At 42.9% G+C, this 16,639-nt stretch overlaps 1 protein-coding gene across 1 annotated transcript in view; it reads left to right on the forward strand.

Annotated features, from left to right (window-relative positions):
• Positions 1-218: 218 nt before the first annotated feature.
• The window catches only part of DPP6 (dipeptidyl peptidase like 6), a 540,763-nt gene continuing 524,342 nt past the window's right edge, over positions 219-16,639 (forward strand). The window contains exon 1 of the mRNA XM_032098969.1: positions 219-451. Coding sequence (XP_031954860.1) covers positions 395-451 — 57 coding nt within the window. The 5' untranslated portion in view covers positions 219-394. The remainder of the gene's footprint in view (positions 452-16,639) is intronic.

Genomic DNA, 16,639 nt, shown 5'->3' on the forward strand with positions numbered 1-16,639 from the left:
GGCCGGGCCCGGGACCCCGGGGCGCGGAGCGTCCCGCGGGGCGCGGAGCGGAGCCGAGCGCAGCCGGGCGAGCCCTCCCCGCTGCCGCGGCGGCCTCGGAGGGCGGGGGGCGGGCAGAGCCGGGCTCGCCTCGCCTCTGCTTCGGAGGGCGGGGGAGGAAAGCGGTGCCGGGGCCGGGGGGGTGTTTCGGGTTTTGTTTTGGAGCCGGGAAGCCGGGAAGCCGGGAGCGCCGCCAACGAGCAGACCCCGGCGGACGGGGGCAGAGTCGCGGTGCGGGTGAGAATCCCGGTGCGGGGAGACCCCGTCCTGCCCTGCCTGCTGCCATCCCCCCTCCGCCGCTCCTTGGAGAGTCGTGCCCGAAGCCCAACTTTCCAGCCCGCCCGCCGGCCCCAGCATGAACCAGACGGCCGGGGTGAGCAACCACGTCCGCTGCTCCGGCAAGGGCTCCAAGGTAAGAGCGGCCGGGGGTCCGCCCCGCGGGGAGCGGGGCTCGCTGGGCTGCGTGGCGGCGGGGATACCTGGTCCCCCCTCCTCGGCTCCCGGTCCCCAAACCTATAGCTGAGAGCGTGTCCCCCCGGCCCCGGGAAGCAGCCTCTGCTCTCCCCGCTAGCCCATCGCTTGGCGAAGTTCAGCATCTCTCCCCGGCTCCCGCCGCCGCCCGGGGCGTGGAGCCGCCTCCCCGCAGGGTGCTGGGGCACGGATGGCTCTGGATGGCTCTCCGTCCCTCCGCGCAGGGGTGACCCCTTCGGGCTGCGAGCCGGGAGGGTGCTGGACCGGGCGCTCAGGGTGCTGTAGCCTCATAGCTTCAAGTGCTGGAACGGTCGGAACTCGTGCACCTGCTTCAAACGGGATAAAATGCTTTGAAGGTAAGGGTTTGTGGTGGAGTGGAACGTGGGATCAGGTACAGCTTCATCTACTGCTTTTACTTCTTGCCGCGGTGTGTTTGCATAGCCAGAATTAAAAATAAATAGCTGAGATTAAACACGTTATTGTGCACTCTGCTGAATTCAATCGAAATGTAACTGGGTGCTTGCAGCTCATCCAGGTCAAATTTGCATTAATGTTTTTATGTAGTGATGAACATAGCCCTTACATCTACACAACTACTTTATGTTGCAGAGTATCAATGCTCTAAAGGCAGATGCATGTGCCCTCTTACAGACAATTCTGCTGATGTTGTTCTTCTGCAACTCTTTGAAGTGTTTCTCTCCGTTTATTTATTTATTTATTTATTTATGTTTCTCTGTTATGGTGGACACACCACCCTCCCCAAGATTTCACATGCTTTTTGGGGCTAGTATTTGGTAGAGAGATATGATTCTATAATACTTAATGGGATGCACCCTAAAGAAATGCAAAATTTACCTTTCACTGGAAGTGGCGCTGTGCTAACTTTTTTAAAATTTTATTTTACCTCCTAACACTGGCGTCCTGTTCCATCCTCTAGACTTGGTGTTGCGTTGTTGTTTGAGATCCTGGTGCTGCTGCTGCTCACCTGGTTGTATACTTCATGTCTAGTTAGTGCAGACCTGACTCTACAAACTCTCAGGCACACAGATTTACTTCGTACCTCCCCTTCTGTGAAGTTAATACAGTTGTTCCTCCTTTTCTCATATAGTGTTTTTAGGGTTAAACCCACTAGTCATAAGGTTGTGTGAGTATTAAAAAATGCAACATGATGAGGGCTGCGGAAGTAAACAAACAGATTAGATGAGTCTGCTGAAATTATTTACTTGGCTCCATGACTAATCATATATTTGAAGTTGAACCCATACCTAAGCTCTTTGCATAATTCAAGGACCTTAAATTAAAGGTCCTCTGGATCTTGCCTGTAATTTCAATGCTGGGCCTCCTTCCTTTGCACTTTCTGGTTTTCTTTGAGTTTTGGGTTGAACAGCTAAGGTTATTGCATATCAGTAATAATTTATTCTACCAAGCTGCTGACCTAATACTTTAATGCAGAAGAGAGATTGGATGCAAATGTGTATATTCTTAGCACATGATAATTGATACACTTTTATTTGCCTTGAAGGCATTTTCGTCTCATTTTCAAATGCTGTAGGATGTGGATATTTTTTCCACAGGAAATAAATACAATTTTTTCAAGTCATAAGTTTGAAATTATTGATGGTTTCAGGATTTAATTAAAACACAGAAAGCTCCATGCATGACTGATTTAGTTTCAAGGAAACCTTGCAGAGTTCAGAAACGAGAGTTTATCAAATGGGGCTGAAAAGTCAAGTAACTGATTGGTAAGAGGTCTCTGATGGAGTAGACAGGAGGCAGAATAGCCAAGTTTTTTGTGACTCTGACTTCTAAAGCATAGAAATTAGAAATGCTGGTGAGATGTTTAATATCTGTGTTTCATTTGTTTGGAGTTTTTTTCTGAACAACAAACAAACAAACAAAACCTCAATGATAAACAAAACACAGAACCACAAACGGGATTTGTCTGACTTTTCTAATCTCCTAACTTTTGAACTCGCAGCCAATTTTAACCAAAGTTGACAGAATAAGAGTAATGTTGTGTCAGGTTGCTACAAGTGTCATGGAAATCAATTGTTTAATAGAGAAGGACTATTTAATACCTGAGTAGAGGAAGAAGCAGGGAGAAATCTGTCCCACCCTGTCCCAGCACCTCAGTCAGCACATGGCTGTTGCTACAACAGCATCTGCCCTTCATAGGCTGTGCAAAGATTGGGAGGGAATGAGAGAAAGGAAAAAGCACAGAAGGAACTCCAGAAGAACTGAAAGTTTGTGGAGGCAAAGAGGCAGCCATGGGTGAGGGCTGGGGTCTTCCCAAGGGGGAGTGCGTTGAGCAAGTAATTAATCATAAATCAAACACTTTGTTTTCACAGCTGAATAAACAACCTGTTAGGGTTTTTTTCCTCCCCCCAAAAAAGTTGTTATGATGTGTCAACTCCAATGCCAACTCACTGAGGTAAGGTCACTCTTCTTCCTGGCTTCTTCTGAGTTTCCCTCTTGCTAGGCAATGGGCACTTAGACTTCACATTTCTTTTGCAAGATTTACAGCTTTGCTCAGTTGTGGTGAGCAAGGGAGGTAGCATTTTAAAGGAGGGATACAATTAAAGCCCTTAAGTAGATGGGCTTGTTTGTAATTCCAAACTCTAGTAATGCATGCCCACTAAAAGGTATCTATATTTTTAACATTTCTATATAATGTTTTTTAGCTGTTTCTAACCAAGAGCTAGAAGCTCTAAGCCACTCATGAGTGCTATTGAAATACTGATTTATTGTCTAGAGAGAACTATTTTTGAGAAATAGTTTGTGTACATACAGCTTCTAATGCTCTTTTTTCTGCCTGTGACTAATCCCTTTGCCTTTCCTAAGACAATTTGTGGGAGGAAGGCAAGAGGATTCACCCCAATGCTGTAATGAAAAGCTATGTCACAGGAAGATTTCTGATGTGTTGAGGTGGTTGGGGTGGTGAGCAGCCCGAGTCTGTACAAAACCCACCCACCCTTTTTGTGTGGGCTGGGAGCAGGCTTTGACTCTGGTTAAGGAAGTGCACTTTACTGCAAAGTCACTCAGATCCTGCCAGAAAAATTTGGGGGTCAGTTCCAAGCTGTCACATTTTGACAGATTTCTTGAAGCAATTAATGAGGGCTAAGTCCATATGGGGACTCAGGCTTTTCAACAGTGCATGTTGCAGCTCCTGGTTTTTGGCTTTTATTCAGCAGCTCAAAGCCCCACACCAACCAATACAAGACACAGAAATTGTGTCTTGAATTTAGCTTCTTTTCTTAAATTAATACCAAGGAAGACACTGTGAGAAGGCACTTTGTTTCTTGTTGGGGCTCCCAATTCATCTGTCTTCAGGGAGGAAAATCAACAGAAATCATTTGAGGTAACTTCTTTCTTTAGAAGCTATACTTGGGGTCGTTCATCTGAGGACCATCCCTGTCCTCACCCAGTGAGAAAGGAAGTGTCCCATGGAGCAGGATCTGTGGATCTGGTGTCCTTCTAAGTGTCGAAGAGGATTCAGAGACCCATCAGCTTCCATTCTTTTAGGGACTGTTGTACCCATCAGGAGACAGGCTGCTCCACAGCAGGAGCCCTCCCTTCTCTCCTTTTGCAGAAGGGCCAGAGCAGAGTTCAGGGCTGTTCTTTGGAGTCAGTAGGATGGAAGCTCACAGTGTCTCCTGTCTCTTTATTTTAGATGAAAATGCCTTTAGCCAAACCATTGGTTGACATGCACAATTTGGAGGGTACAGTCTAAACCCCCAGCTCTGTACAGTAACCTCAGCAGCACATCAGGACATATTATTTGGCACAACCCTGCTGCTATTCAGTCTCTTCCAACTTCTCTCTGACTGTCTTTTTGAACAATTGCAGCTGTTTTAGCTGTTTTGTGTGGAGCTCAGTCTTGGACGTTGTCAGTGCATGTCTTCTGGATCAGCTTTCCCTAATCCGATCCCCGTTGTCCCACGAGATGTCAGTCCAGCTCCTTTGCCATCCTCGTATGCAGTTTATGGCACCACTGATGAATATCCAAACTGATTATGTGTTTGGAGGGTTGATTATGTGTTTATTAGACATTTGTATCTTTATTTTGTGGAGCCAGGCTTTAACCTCTTCCTGATTCCAATCCTCATGTGTGGATGTGAGACAAGTGTTTTCCTGCCTCAACAGCAGTGATGAGAATCCCTCAGGCTGTATAGTAAAATGAAACAAAGCTGAATTAAACCTGAGAAAATGGGGCTTGTTTCCATCATGGATTTTGTTGGTGTCAACACACGACACACATTTTGGACTGTAAAACATACTAAAAAACCAATTTTCCTCTCTCAGTGTTATTTACGTAAGCATTAAAAAAAGCTTGCTGAAACAAAGTTAGGACATCCACCTGAATAACTGCAACCTCACTTTTAATCACCAATAATGAATGCTCAAGGATAACAGCAAATCATTTGGACAGATTATTTTTTTTCTTTCCTTTTAAAGGAGAAACAATTGTCTGAATTAGCAGTATTGGTATGTAAGAATGTGGGTATGAAAACAACTCAATGCAGTAATGTAATGTGTTTGTTAAAGTACACTCAATTAAGCTGAATTGAAAATGCATTTCTGATTGTACCCCTGGTTTCTCTCTCTCATTGTTTTGAAAAGTACAAATTTAACCTAGGAGAAAAACAAACTGCTGATGTAGGGTGTTCTGGCTGCCCTGATCTAAAGGGATGGTGCAACTTTTGTACAGCTGTGGGCAAGAGGTCCATAATATCCTTTTAACAGATTTGGAGGGAGTTTGTTTTTATAGTTTATTCCTTAAACGATTAATAAGAGATTATTGCATCTACACTGGGTAAATCCAATTATCTTCTCTTTTACATGAACTATTCCCCTCATATGAATTCCACTGATTTCAATTGAATTACTGCTTATTTATGTTGGTTTAATTGCAGAGAGATTCAATACCTCCAAAGTTATGGAAGCAGTAGAGGCACAGCATTTCTAGGACTCTTGGATGCAAAAAATTAAGATAAGGAGGTTGTGCTGGCTCTTCTGTGTTACTGCTGAAGTGGAAATGAGTTCAGCTTTGCTTGCACATTGTATTTTACTGTGAGTGGTAAGTTACCCTGCATGGGCACAGCTAAGCAGTGCATTTTTGAGTTGCCCAATTTTAGTGCTCTAGTGGGAATTCAAGGTTGACTTCCACACCTAATAAGTATTAAGTAGGACTTGATGTAGCTACCAGGGTGTTAAAACATAATCAGTCAGCTACCTCCAAAATCCAGGCTTACTCAGAGGGCAGTGGCTTAGAAATTACACTTCCAACTCAAAACATCAACCTTCCTGAGTAGTCTGATATAGCACTGCATGAGAGACACAGACAAGATCAGTGCCCCATCCTGCTGCATGTTGTGACCCCACACAGACAGAAATGGCTTGGCCTTCAGCGTGTTTATGGTTTAAGCTGACAATAAGGAGCAAAAAGCTGGGAGAATTACTCTGGTTTTGCAGGCAGTGAAGTGCCAGGAGTAAGCCACCAAACATACCAAGCAGAAGAGAATAATAACAATCTCAAATTCTGTGAAAATTTCAGACTAGGTAGAGATTACAGACTGAAGTTGAGCTTTTCTGCCATAGAAAAAAAGGCAATGCTAATCACTGTCCATTTAAGAGCCAGCAGGCTCATCAGCATGTGCTCCCCATATCCCAGCAGCATATCCCTCTCTGTGAAGCATGTTATCCCTTGCCCAGGGTAGGTGTCAGCAGGAAAAATCTGTGGGCAAAGAAGGGAGAGGAAACTGTAGACTTGGGTCCTCTGTGCACTAGGGAGCCAGGTATTAGTTTGGCTCCTGAAGGAACAAGGTTTCATTTTGTACATGAAGTGGAACTGTGTAGTGTTGATTTAGCTCTTTCCCCTGTACCAATTTGTGTAGATCCTCTATCTTCTACATCCTTTGGGAGGAACTTCCACAGAGCTGCAGAGGCAAAACCCATCAAAACTTCAAGTGGTGAACTCTAAATCAAGAAGACGTGCCAAGGAACTTAGGGGAAAGTGTTTGAAATTGGTTTTTATTACATTCTTTGACTTTCTTGTAAACTGTAAGTTTTAGTGGACACTATCTGGAACAGGCACTGAATTTAGTGAGAGAAGTTCTGCTTCTGTTGATGTAAATGGAAAGATGATTTTAGAAATTTCTATGGCCTTAAGCAACCCAGCCCTAAGGATTTTAGGAGTAACAGTTGTGGGAACTTCTTGGTTTGATCTTGTTATTATTTCAGACAGTGAAATCTGCTTTCTCTATAATTCTACCTGTAAACCCGATGGCTTTTGGCAGTTAATTCAGCCATGTTCCCTTGAGTGCTTCCTGGGACTGTCTGAGTGTCAGCTGTCTTATAAAGGTCCACTTAGCAGGATATTTGGCAAGAAGAATAATGGTGGGTCAGGACCAGAAATTTCAGAGGAAGGCTCAAACACCCCTTTGAAGGATGGGAAGCCAAAGGGAGATGGCCAGGCTAATGCTGTAAGTGTCCTGAGTGATCAAAAAACCTCCTGGCAGGGGTTGTGCTTTCCCTGACTGAAGGGAATCCTACCACAGGATGCAACCTGAGGAACAGCAGGCTCCTCTAGCCCTGGTGTTGAGGTAGCATCCTGTCGAGGATATTTTGGGTGATGGAGAGCAAAAGGAGCTGTGATTTTTGTAGCCCTGAGCAAATATGCACCAGCAAGGGTGTACTTTGCCTACAACAGCTGTTATTTTAAGGGTCTGGAGAAAGACCCTTCCTCCCTCATTAAATACTTGCCTGGAGCATTACGGAAGGGCTGGGTGGAGCTCAAGGGGTTCCCAGCAGTGTGTGGGATTTTGTGCTCCATATCCCTGCAGTGTCCTCAGGCACAGGAAGCCCTGAATCTGATGAGTTCTGGGCATCAGCGGTGACAGAACCATCCCTGTTTATTTGTGGGTGCTGCTCTGCTGCTGTTTTTCATCTTTAATGAGAGCTGAACACACCATAAAATTTTATTGGGTGTTTATGCTAACAAAATTAACTAACAGTTGGTGCTTTAAAAATGCAGCCAGAGCTCTGAGCTCTATAACTGGGAATGTGCAATGGCTTTTTAACTGGTGTAGGACAGAGCAAATATGTGAGTGCCAATGTCATTTAACAGCAAACAACTTTATATTAACTTTTTATTGACCAGAACTATTAATTGAAATTTCCAAAATAAACCTTAGCATGATATGTGCTTAAACAAAATCGGATTTTCAGACGTTAGATAGCTGGAAGCTCTGTCAAAACTGTGGTGTTAATTTATAATACCAAGACCAATGGGCTGATAATCAAAATAAATTAGCTTAGCCACTTCAATACTTAAATCAAATAATAGGAAGAAGATTTATTCTAGCATTTTGATTATTGTGTTTCCCAATAAAATAGATATAATATCATGCTGTGAATGCTGTATGGATTACTCGAGGCCACAATTTCAATGGGAGTACAAAGAACCTCTAGGCTACAGAAAAAAAAAAAGAAAAGGGATTATCTTCAGACTCAAATTCTTGCTCAGTAGAATGGAATTGGCTTATTTCTATATCAGCACTGTTAAGTAAACCTAGGAAAGTGATTTGCTTTCATTCATTTATTTATTTAGTGCTTTTATTTATTTTCATGCAGTTTGCCCATGCCTAATCTGGAGAGTTTGATGTTTATGGTCTTTGCATTATACCAGGACGTTTTATGCTGGTTTTAAAACAAGCAGATTGACATGGTGGGATTTTTAATTTTTTAAAATTTTTCTTATCAATGAAATAGTTTGATTATCAGATAACACTGATTTACCATGTATTTATCTAGGTATAGTCAAGGATAATTTGCATTTCATGGCACTTACATAAATAAAGTTTGGCTAAAACACTTGAGGAGAATGTCCTGATCCCTGGATTAAGCCCTGAGTTACATTGGGATGGTGACTGAGTGGTTTAGGCTTGACATTGTCATGTGGTTGTAGGTTGTGGCTGATTTTGAAGGCCAGACTCTGCTGCCATTAAGAAAACTTCTCTAATCTGCTTTTAACCTGCCAGTGTAAGCATGATCTTGGGGATGTGATGTGAACTCAAAGCAGTCAACAGTAGTTGCACCTCACTGTGACTGGGAAAATGGTTCTGCTCATGCTTTAGTTTTTTACTGGTGAAAGTAAGGATGAGCACTTCCCTTGCATGGTCTGTGAGCTCTTTGGTGGAGGAGGGTAACTTGGTAACCCACTAAGTGGGGCTTCTATCTTTATTGTTGGCCTTATGTTACTGTGCTTAAAATCTGAGAATTTAACAAATTTTAGTGCCATTCATTCCTTGGAATGAAGGAAAAAAGGTAGAGAAGGGACAGAAATATAGTAGGTTGCACAGTCCCTGTTCCATGTCATCCAAACCTTGCTCCAAAAGACAGCCTTGGAGGGAATGCATGTACCCAAAAGACAGTAGTGTTGCAGGCATGTAGCACAAGGAGGGTAAGCAGGGACCACATCAATTTTTCAGCTCACTTGAAAGGAAGGCTGTTAAAGTGATAAGACCTTTGGTAATTTAAAAAGAGAGCATGTACAGCCCTCCTAGGTGTCATGTCTTCAATTAGGCAGAATAAAATATGCTGCAGCAAAGTAAGGGCTTGTCCTTGGTGAGGGCCCCAGGGAGAAGGTTGGGGACTAACAAAGGTGGTGGGCACTGGAACCCCTCTCAGCTCTGCTGGCAAATTGAAAAGGGGCAGGATGTCAACATTTTGAAACCAGCTCATTTTATTATCTGCAGATGGCAAATTGGAATGCTAGGAAGAGGCTGAAATTATGGCAGACAGATGTGTGCTGCTGGTAATTTACTGCTACTCAGGGCAGCAGATACACCACAGAATTTCTTTTTTTTATTATTAGTTTACGCTTCTAGGCTCTTGACTTTCCCTTAACATCCCAGCCATCCTAGTGTTTGCAGATTTTTAGTGCAGTTTTATATTCAAGTCCAATTTTGCTGGATAATGACCTCACACAGAGCTTTTGCCACTACTTTGGCTGTTCTCCTAAGTGGAGGATCAAAGAGTTTTTCACAGGTTACAAGTCCAGGAAAGGTCCAGCAGCAGGGACCAACATCAGTGTTATTTCTATTGCAGCACTCTGTAGGAATGCTAGTTGCATGTTGGGATTCGATTGAACAAGAGGATCTCCAACCAGACAGCAGAATACTGCTTCCTACATCAAAGAACTTAGATTTTAAATTTGTTCATTGCTTTATGGTCATCCCTCAAGCTTAGAACTTTATTCTTCCTCTTATATTCTTGGTTCTTAGCAGTGATTTCTGTGTGTGAGCTCGCTGATTGTCACAGGGCTTCTCTTACACTGGTTAGCACCTCTCAGGGCTGCGCCTGGAGCCCACTGGGAGCAGGCAGTGAAACACAATTCCCTTGACACGCTGTGTTGCCTCACTGGCAGTCCTCTTGTCTGACCACCCGTTGCACAATTAATCTGCCAGCAGAGGCCACTGAAGTTTTTCAGTCACTTACTCTAGCTTTAGCCACTCTTTACTGTTAGAGATCTCTCCTCCAGCAGGTCAGGACTATCCTTTAATTTCCCAGGTCCTGATCTCTGCATGCTCTGTACCTTCACATTTTCTGACTTGTTGTGAATTTAATCACCTGAGTTATCTCGATATTGTTGGAATTCCCTAAGGCTGAAGCAGTATTGCAGAGCATATCTGTGCCCTGTCTGTATCTTTCACTCCCTCATTTTGGGTTCATTCCTGCTTGCTTCCTATGCCTGCTCTGCTCCTACTGTTTTTGGGTGGGTTTTATTTATGGCAGGGGAGGGCACTGAATACTCCACTTTACAAAGAAGTTAATTTACTTTCAGTAAATAAAACCAGCTGGTTTTCCCTTACATTAAACGATAAGGGAAATTTGCTTGTATTTTTTTTTTTTTTTGGTTAATCTGTGTGTATTTTTGCCTGTAAAGTGCATTTGTAGCACAAAAAATAATTTGCCTTGCTGGTTTGATCAGCTCAGGGGCACTAAGCGGCTGATTTAGACTGAAAAACAGATATCTTTAATGGGGCCCTGAAAAGGCAGTGATGGCTCTTAGGAAGGTAGTTCAAGCTCCCACTCAGAAGCTGCATCTAGCCATGCATGATCACAGTGGAAGTGATGAAGGTATTAGCCAAGGAAGGAGGGAGGAAAGAATTTGTTTATGAACCCTCAAACTCTTTAGTTATGGCAGTAATTTGTTGGGTTTTTTTCTCTTTTATCCTTTTTTTTTTTTAGAAAACTTCAGTGCTTTTTATGATTTTAATGGAAAGTGATCAATGCTGTTCACCATCACAGCATTATGATAAAAATGCTAAAACTATCTTTGACAGCAGAATATTGTAAGTGACCTCCAACAGTTAACCTTCCTCACATACTTTCTTGCTGTATCTTCATTATATTTTACAGCATATATTTTTCACCAGAGAAATTGTGATTGGCAGCTGATACGGACTAACTGAAAGAGAGGGAGATTGTCTTTATTTTCTTTAAGCACAGGAAGGATATCCATGTCTAACTTCCAGTAATGCCAGCAGAAGCAACATCCTTAAATCTGTGTGCTGATGGAAGAATTGCCTCTAAAGCTTTCAGTGTAAAACATGCAATTTATTGAAGAATCACTAATGAAGAGCGATAGTTCCTAGTGCTTAAAGTTTTAGTGATTGTACAAAAATGAGGCCTATTGCATGTTAAATTATAGTTTGTAGAGACATCACAAATTACTTATTCTTTCTTGAGAGATCCTTTCTTATTTCCTTGTTAGCATTTGTTAGATTTGGATTTTGATATGGACATCATTCAGAAAAAAAAATTGATATTTTGTTCAATGGAAATTGTCACTTTTATACTCTCATGCTTTGGAAATAGAAATTAAAAAGACTTAGGGAGCAAGTTTCACTGTGGTCCTACCATTGTTGTTTCCAGACTTGGCAATTTAACTAAGACTGTAACATTCATATGAAGACTGACTGTATTTACCTGAGAAGTAGCTGTTCTTTGCAGAGGCTGAAGTGCACAGATACGCCCAAATACTGCAGTAAAATAATAAAATGTAGGTGTTACCAGAGCAAAGCTGTATGCTTACACTGTGTGGTAGAAAAGGTATCTACTGTCCCATGTGTGATTTCAAAGCCAGCATGCCTGATCTTGTCAACAGCACCATGGAGTTCAGGTGATAGTGTTTGCCAAAAACCAGATATTTTTTGATGAGTGAGAAGGGTATACTGGAGCATCACTGGAGGGAAACTTCCTTTCTGATGTGTAAATATGAACAAATCTTCACATTTTGGCTCCGTGTCTACGTGTGCTGTAATAGCACTCCTGAGCACCACTGTAACAGCATTTCTAACCATGAGAGTTCATGTATTTTTCAAGATTTCCAATTTCATTTAATAAAACAGCAACAAAAAAAAAAAAAAAAAAGTAAAAATGTTATAGCCAGTGCTGCTGCAGAGGTGAAAAAATGCCAAAGTGCTGCAAGGGAGTTGGCTTGAATGAGTCCTCAGAAAGATTGAAACTCTCTCTCTGCACTAATTGGGAAACCAGTGTAAGGTGATCCTTGAAGTATAGGACTCAGTTTAGGATTACAGCACCGATATTTAGACATTTATTTCTGCTCACATGTAATTTAGTGGCAGGATTTTTCTGCACTAGTGCTGTGTGAGATGCCACACATCCCTTCCAGCTGTGTTCCACAGGGACACGACCTTACCACAGGTCCTGTGTTGTGTCTTCCAGCACCAACAGTATGTCTTGGAGATGCTGGGACATCTCAAATGATGCTAGATATCTTCATTTAGCCAGTGGGATTGGACAGGCAATACCTAAGCTCCCATTATAGTCAGTGGGACATAGTAGTGTCTAGGGAGTGATGAAACTCACTGCAAGGTTGCTGTGGGCTGGCTGCTCCCTGACTTGCTGCTTATATTCCATTGATTTCCTTTGACTAGATCCCTGTTGACTCTAATAGGAGTTTAGACACCTGGTACTCATATAAACACCTGAATGTAGACATCCTAATCTCAAATTGCATCCCTCTTGTAGCATCAGCCTCGTCTACTGTGTTACTAGTTGTCAGTGCGGGCAAGAAAAGTGGGAAGAATTATGGTATTAAATTCTTGCCTGCCAGTTCCCAAGATCCAGGATGTTTCTTGTGTGTCCAGATGGATGGCTGAATACCAGAGTGTAATCAGCAAACCTGAAAGTGATTTATCTATAAAAATACAAGGCGCAGCAGTCAGAGCTTGGGGAAAAAAGAGCGGGTCTACTTTCCTAAAATCCGGTCTTGGAAAAGCTTTGTTTATTCTGATCAGGGTAATTGTGGTAGCAGACTTAGATTTATGTCTGCATTTCAATCTTGATGAATCCTTGGAGAGGCAGCCTGTTGTCTGGACCAACAGAAAAAGGATGCTCACGTGAATTTGAAGATACCAGCTCTTTTGAAATAGGCAAATAAGGATTGCAAAACTGCTGATATCAGTGCACAGAAGATTTATGAATCTCTACGTGGAGCAGAAGGCAGAAGTGGATAAAGCAGGCAAGGTTAAATCATGCTTTGTCTGTAATTGTGAGCATGATATCAATGTAGGTGTCTGTGACTGCTGGTTCCTTTGGGAACCCTGTCAAACATTAGCTAGTCACTTGTAACTCAGGCCATGCCTTATTTTTAAAAATTTTGCTCTAAATAAATTTAAACAATAATGAGATCTTGTGTTGAAAAATGCACTGCTTTCTGTTGGTACCATATTTTTTTTATTTTGCACAGCAGATTGCCCTCCCCTTACTGCTCCAAGAACTAAAGATGGGGTATTTACTCCAGTGTCCAAAGCCAAGGCTCATTCTCCACTCCCTTAAGATGGGTTTAATGCCACCATGGTGACAACTTCCCTTAGTCCTCTTGTCATAACTTCAGTGGGCTTAATTCAGCACATGGCTGATGGTAAAGAAAAACCAGGCTATGTCAGAACTGCCAACAGCTCCTGTTATACCAACAGTCTTAGCACTCTTAAATTCTAGCATTTAGTTTTACCCTGGTTCTTCAATATTTAGGAAAGAAGATCTAAAATATTTACACCTCTGAAAGAGGCAAATGCTGGAAAGGTTATTTGGGGGGAAATATAGTTGGTTTAGTCTTTTTTTCCTGGTGGATGGCTCTGGCTTGTAACATTTAGAGGGCTTTTAAATTTAGTTGTGCTTTTAAAGAAGGTATATTTTTTCATTTAGAAATAACTTTATGGTCAAGTGACAGAAAAATTTGTAAAAATCTGTGGGGAAAACATCAAGTCCTAAGTGAAAACATGCACACATTAGAAAGTAATTTTCAAAACTTGACCAGAACTTAGTGAACTGTGTTTTTGATGCATTATCCTCAGAAGAGAGAAGATAAGGAGTGAAGAAGAAACAGTCATCAGCTAGGGCATGTCTGTGGGCTCCATTGCTGTAATGTTTTAGCTCCTCAAAGCCTCTGTTGAGATTTGCTACAGGTAACTACTGATTGCTGTAGATTGGATTGAATTACGTTAGATTAGTGTTACTCCAGTTTTACAGACAGTGGAACTGAGAAACAGGGACAGCAGGGACTGGATTTTCAAAGATATTTTTCACTTTTGTAGTTAAACATGACATTTGGTAGTGTCTGCACAGTTGTCTTCCACTACATGGGAGGTGGGAGCTCTTTGTAGGGTTTCTTTCTTCCATCTACCACCTCTCTGGGCAACCTGTGCCAGTGTCTCACCACACTCACGGTAAAGAATTTCTTTGAAATACTAACCTGAATCTGCCCTCTTTCTGTTTAAAGCCATTACAACTTATCCTATCACTACATGCCCTTGTAAAATGTTCCTCTACAACTTTTCTGTAGGCTCCTTTTAGGCACTGGGAGGTGCCTAAATCTGAACTCCTGAGGGATAAATACAGAATACTCCTAATTGTTTATTATTTGTAAGGTCATGAGCCTGCAAAGGGGGTTTTCTAGCATCTCCTGTTTCATCTGGTCAGGTCTGATGGCTTTCTGCATGACATGCCTGTGATATGTATAAATGCACAAGTCCTTCACTTGGTTGGCAGCAAAACTCCTCTGTGACACTTAATTAGCTTCAATTTACAAAGCCCTGAAGAGAAATCCCGGAGAATCTCCCTTCTTTAATTTCTTCCCGTGTTTGCTGCGTGCAGAGAGCAGGAAGCTGTGCAGTCATCCGAGTGTTTAAAGCTGTGATTTTTTTGCTGAATACTAATTGGTACCTTTGCACAGAGGATCTTCATTCCCCAGCACTGTTAATGGTGGGGAAACAGAGATGCCTCTCTCGAGTGAAGCTCTGAGGTCTCCTCACTCAAACCCCAGTTTTTGTTCGTTTGGACTCATATGTGCTGTGCTAATCACTCGATTGCTCTGCTGCTCCTTGAAATGCTTTGGTCATGAGATTTTGACTTTTTTTTTTCTTTTTGTAACTTCCCTGCTTTCCCACTTCCTGCGTGACATGAAGGAAAAAGGGCAGTGGAAGTTTTTGGAATACATGCATGCTTAATTTTCTGTAAGCTGACTTGTATTCTTCTGCCTTGCTGTGGCTTGAAGTGAATTTTAGATTTTTAGAGCAGTGATATAAACCATTAAAGAGTTTTGCTGTCTAACCAGGCACAGCGCTTCTACAAAGCTGACTCTTCCATCAGATAAAGATGAGAAAGAGATCAGACTGAGAAAATCACACTGTTTAGGAATGAAGAGCATGTTTTATTGATCCAGAACAAGGAGGCTGCAGTGCTGTACTGCTGGTGTGCATCATCTTCACTTGAGCATGGGTTTCACTTGTGGATTGATAGCCAGCAATAGCTGGCTGCCAGTTTAAGGTCATAGTCAAGGCCTGTGCTTGACAGCAAAATTTCAGAAGAAAATGTGAGTGTTACATGAGCAGTTAAAGCATATTTTGGCCTTTGGGTATAACTAAATATCACAAGGGAAATTGAGGAAAGCATAGGGAACAGGGGTGGCTGTAAGGCTGTTCAAGCAGGCATTAGCTTCTGGCATCTCAAAAACACACTGCAGCAGGCAGAGATCAGCAGTGATGGGCCAGCTGACCAACACTGTCACAATGCTGAAATGTCTGAGCTAGGCTGCAACACAGGGTACCAAACTCTGACATGCCATTCCCAGCAGAAAGCAACTCCTTCTTCACCCCTGTGGGGTCACATTTGAGTCAAACCTCAAGGGAAAAGAGGAACTGCAGCACTGTCTTTTTGCAGCCAGGATGGAACTTTTCAGCAGGGCTCTTTTACTCTCGGGGTGGCTGCTTGTACTAGTTTGAAAACAAACCAGTGGGAGGCACCAAGTCAGAATAACAATTTAATGGGGAAATTAAAGGAAAGGAAATACTAAAAGAAAACACTGGTTCAAACTGACAGAGTCAAGATACAACCTGACACCCTGTTAGTCAGGGTGGTGGTAGCAGTCTGGTAGAATGGTGGCTGCAGTCCTCTGAAGCGGTGATCCTGTAGAAAATGGGTCTGCTCTTCCTCAGGTCCAGTGGTGGCTGTGTAGCTCCTGTCCTCTGGAAATCCAGTGGAACGGTTGTCTCTGGTGTTCAGCCTCAGATTATATCCACGATGGGATGCTTGGTTCCTCCCTCTGGGTGGAGCATCTCACAATGGGGTAATGAGTCATGAGGCCAGGTGTTGATTAGGCTCATTAACAGGAGATAGTCCGGAGGGAGTTATCTCTGAGTCATGAGGCAGGACAATGATGGGCCAATAACAGAAAGATAGTCCGGGGGGAGGAGGCAAGGAAACACTGCCCCACCTGATTTCAACAGCTCCTGAGGATGGTAATAGAATACACTGCAACCCAGGACACTGCTGAACATTACAAAGCCCTCATAGCACAGGGCGCCAGCCAGGGCATGTCCACACATTTCAAGCTGAACAAGATGCCTCAGCTCTTCACCTTTCACAGCACCCCAGTGATGGACATCCCATTTTCCAGGGGGTCAAGCCAAGAGATCCTCATATGCAAGTAGAGGCTGCTTCATGACAGGCATTATTCGTCACTCTGTCCACCTCTTGTGCCACTTCAAAGGCTCCTTCTCTCTACCTGGCTCTGAACAGGTCTTAAGCCTGGCTGAAAATC

This window comes from Corvus moneduloides, chromosome 1 (genome assembly GCF_009650955.1).
Source record: "Corvus moneduloides isolate bCorMon1 chromosome 1, bCorMon1.pri, whole genome shotgun sequence".
Taxonomy (NCBI): domain Eukaryota; kingdom Metazoa; phylum Chordata; class Aves; order Passeriformes; family Corvidae; genus Corvus; species Corvus moneduloides.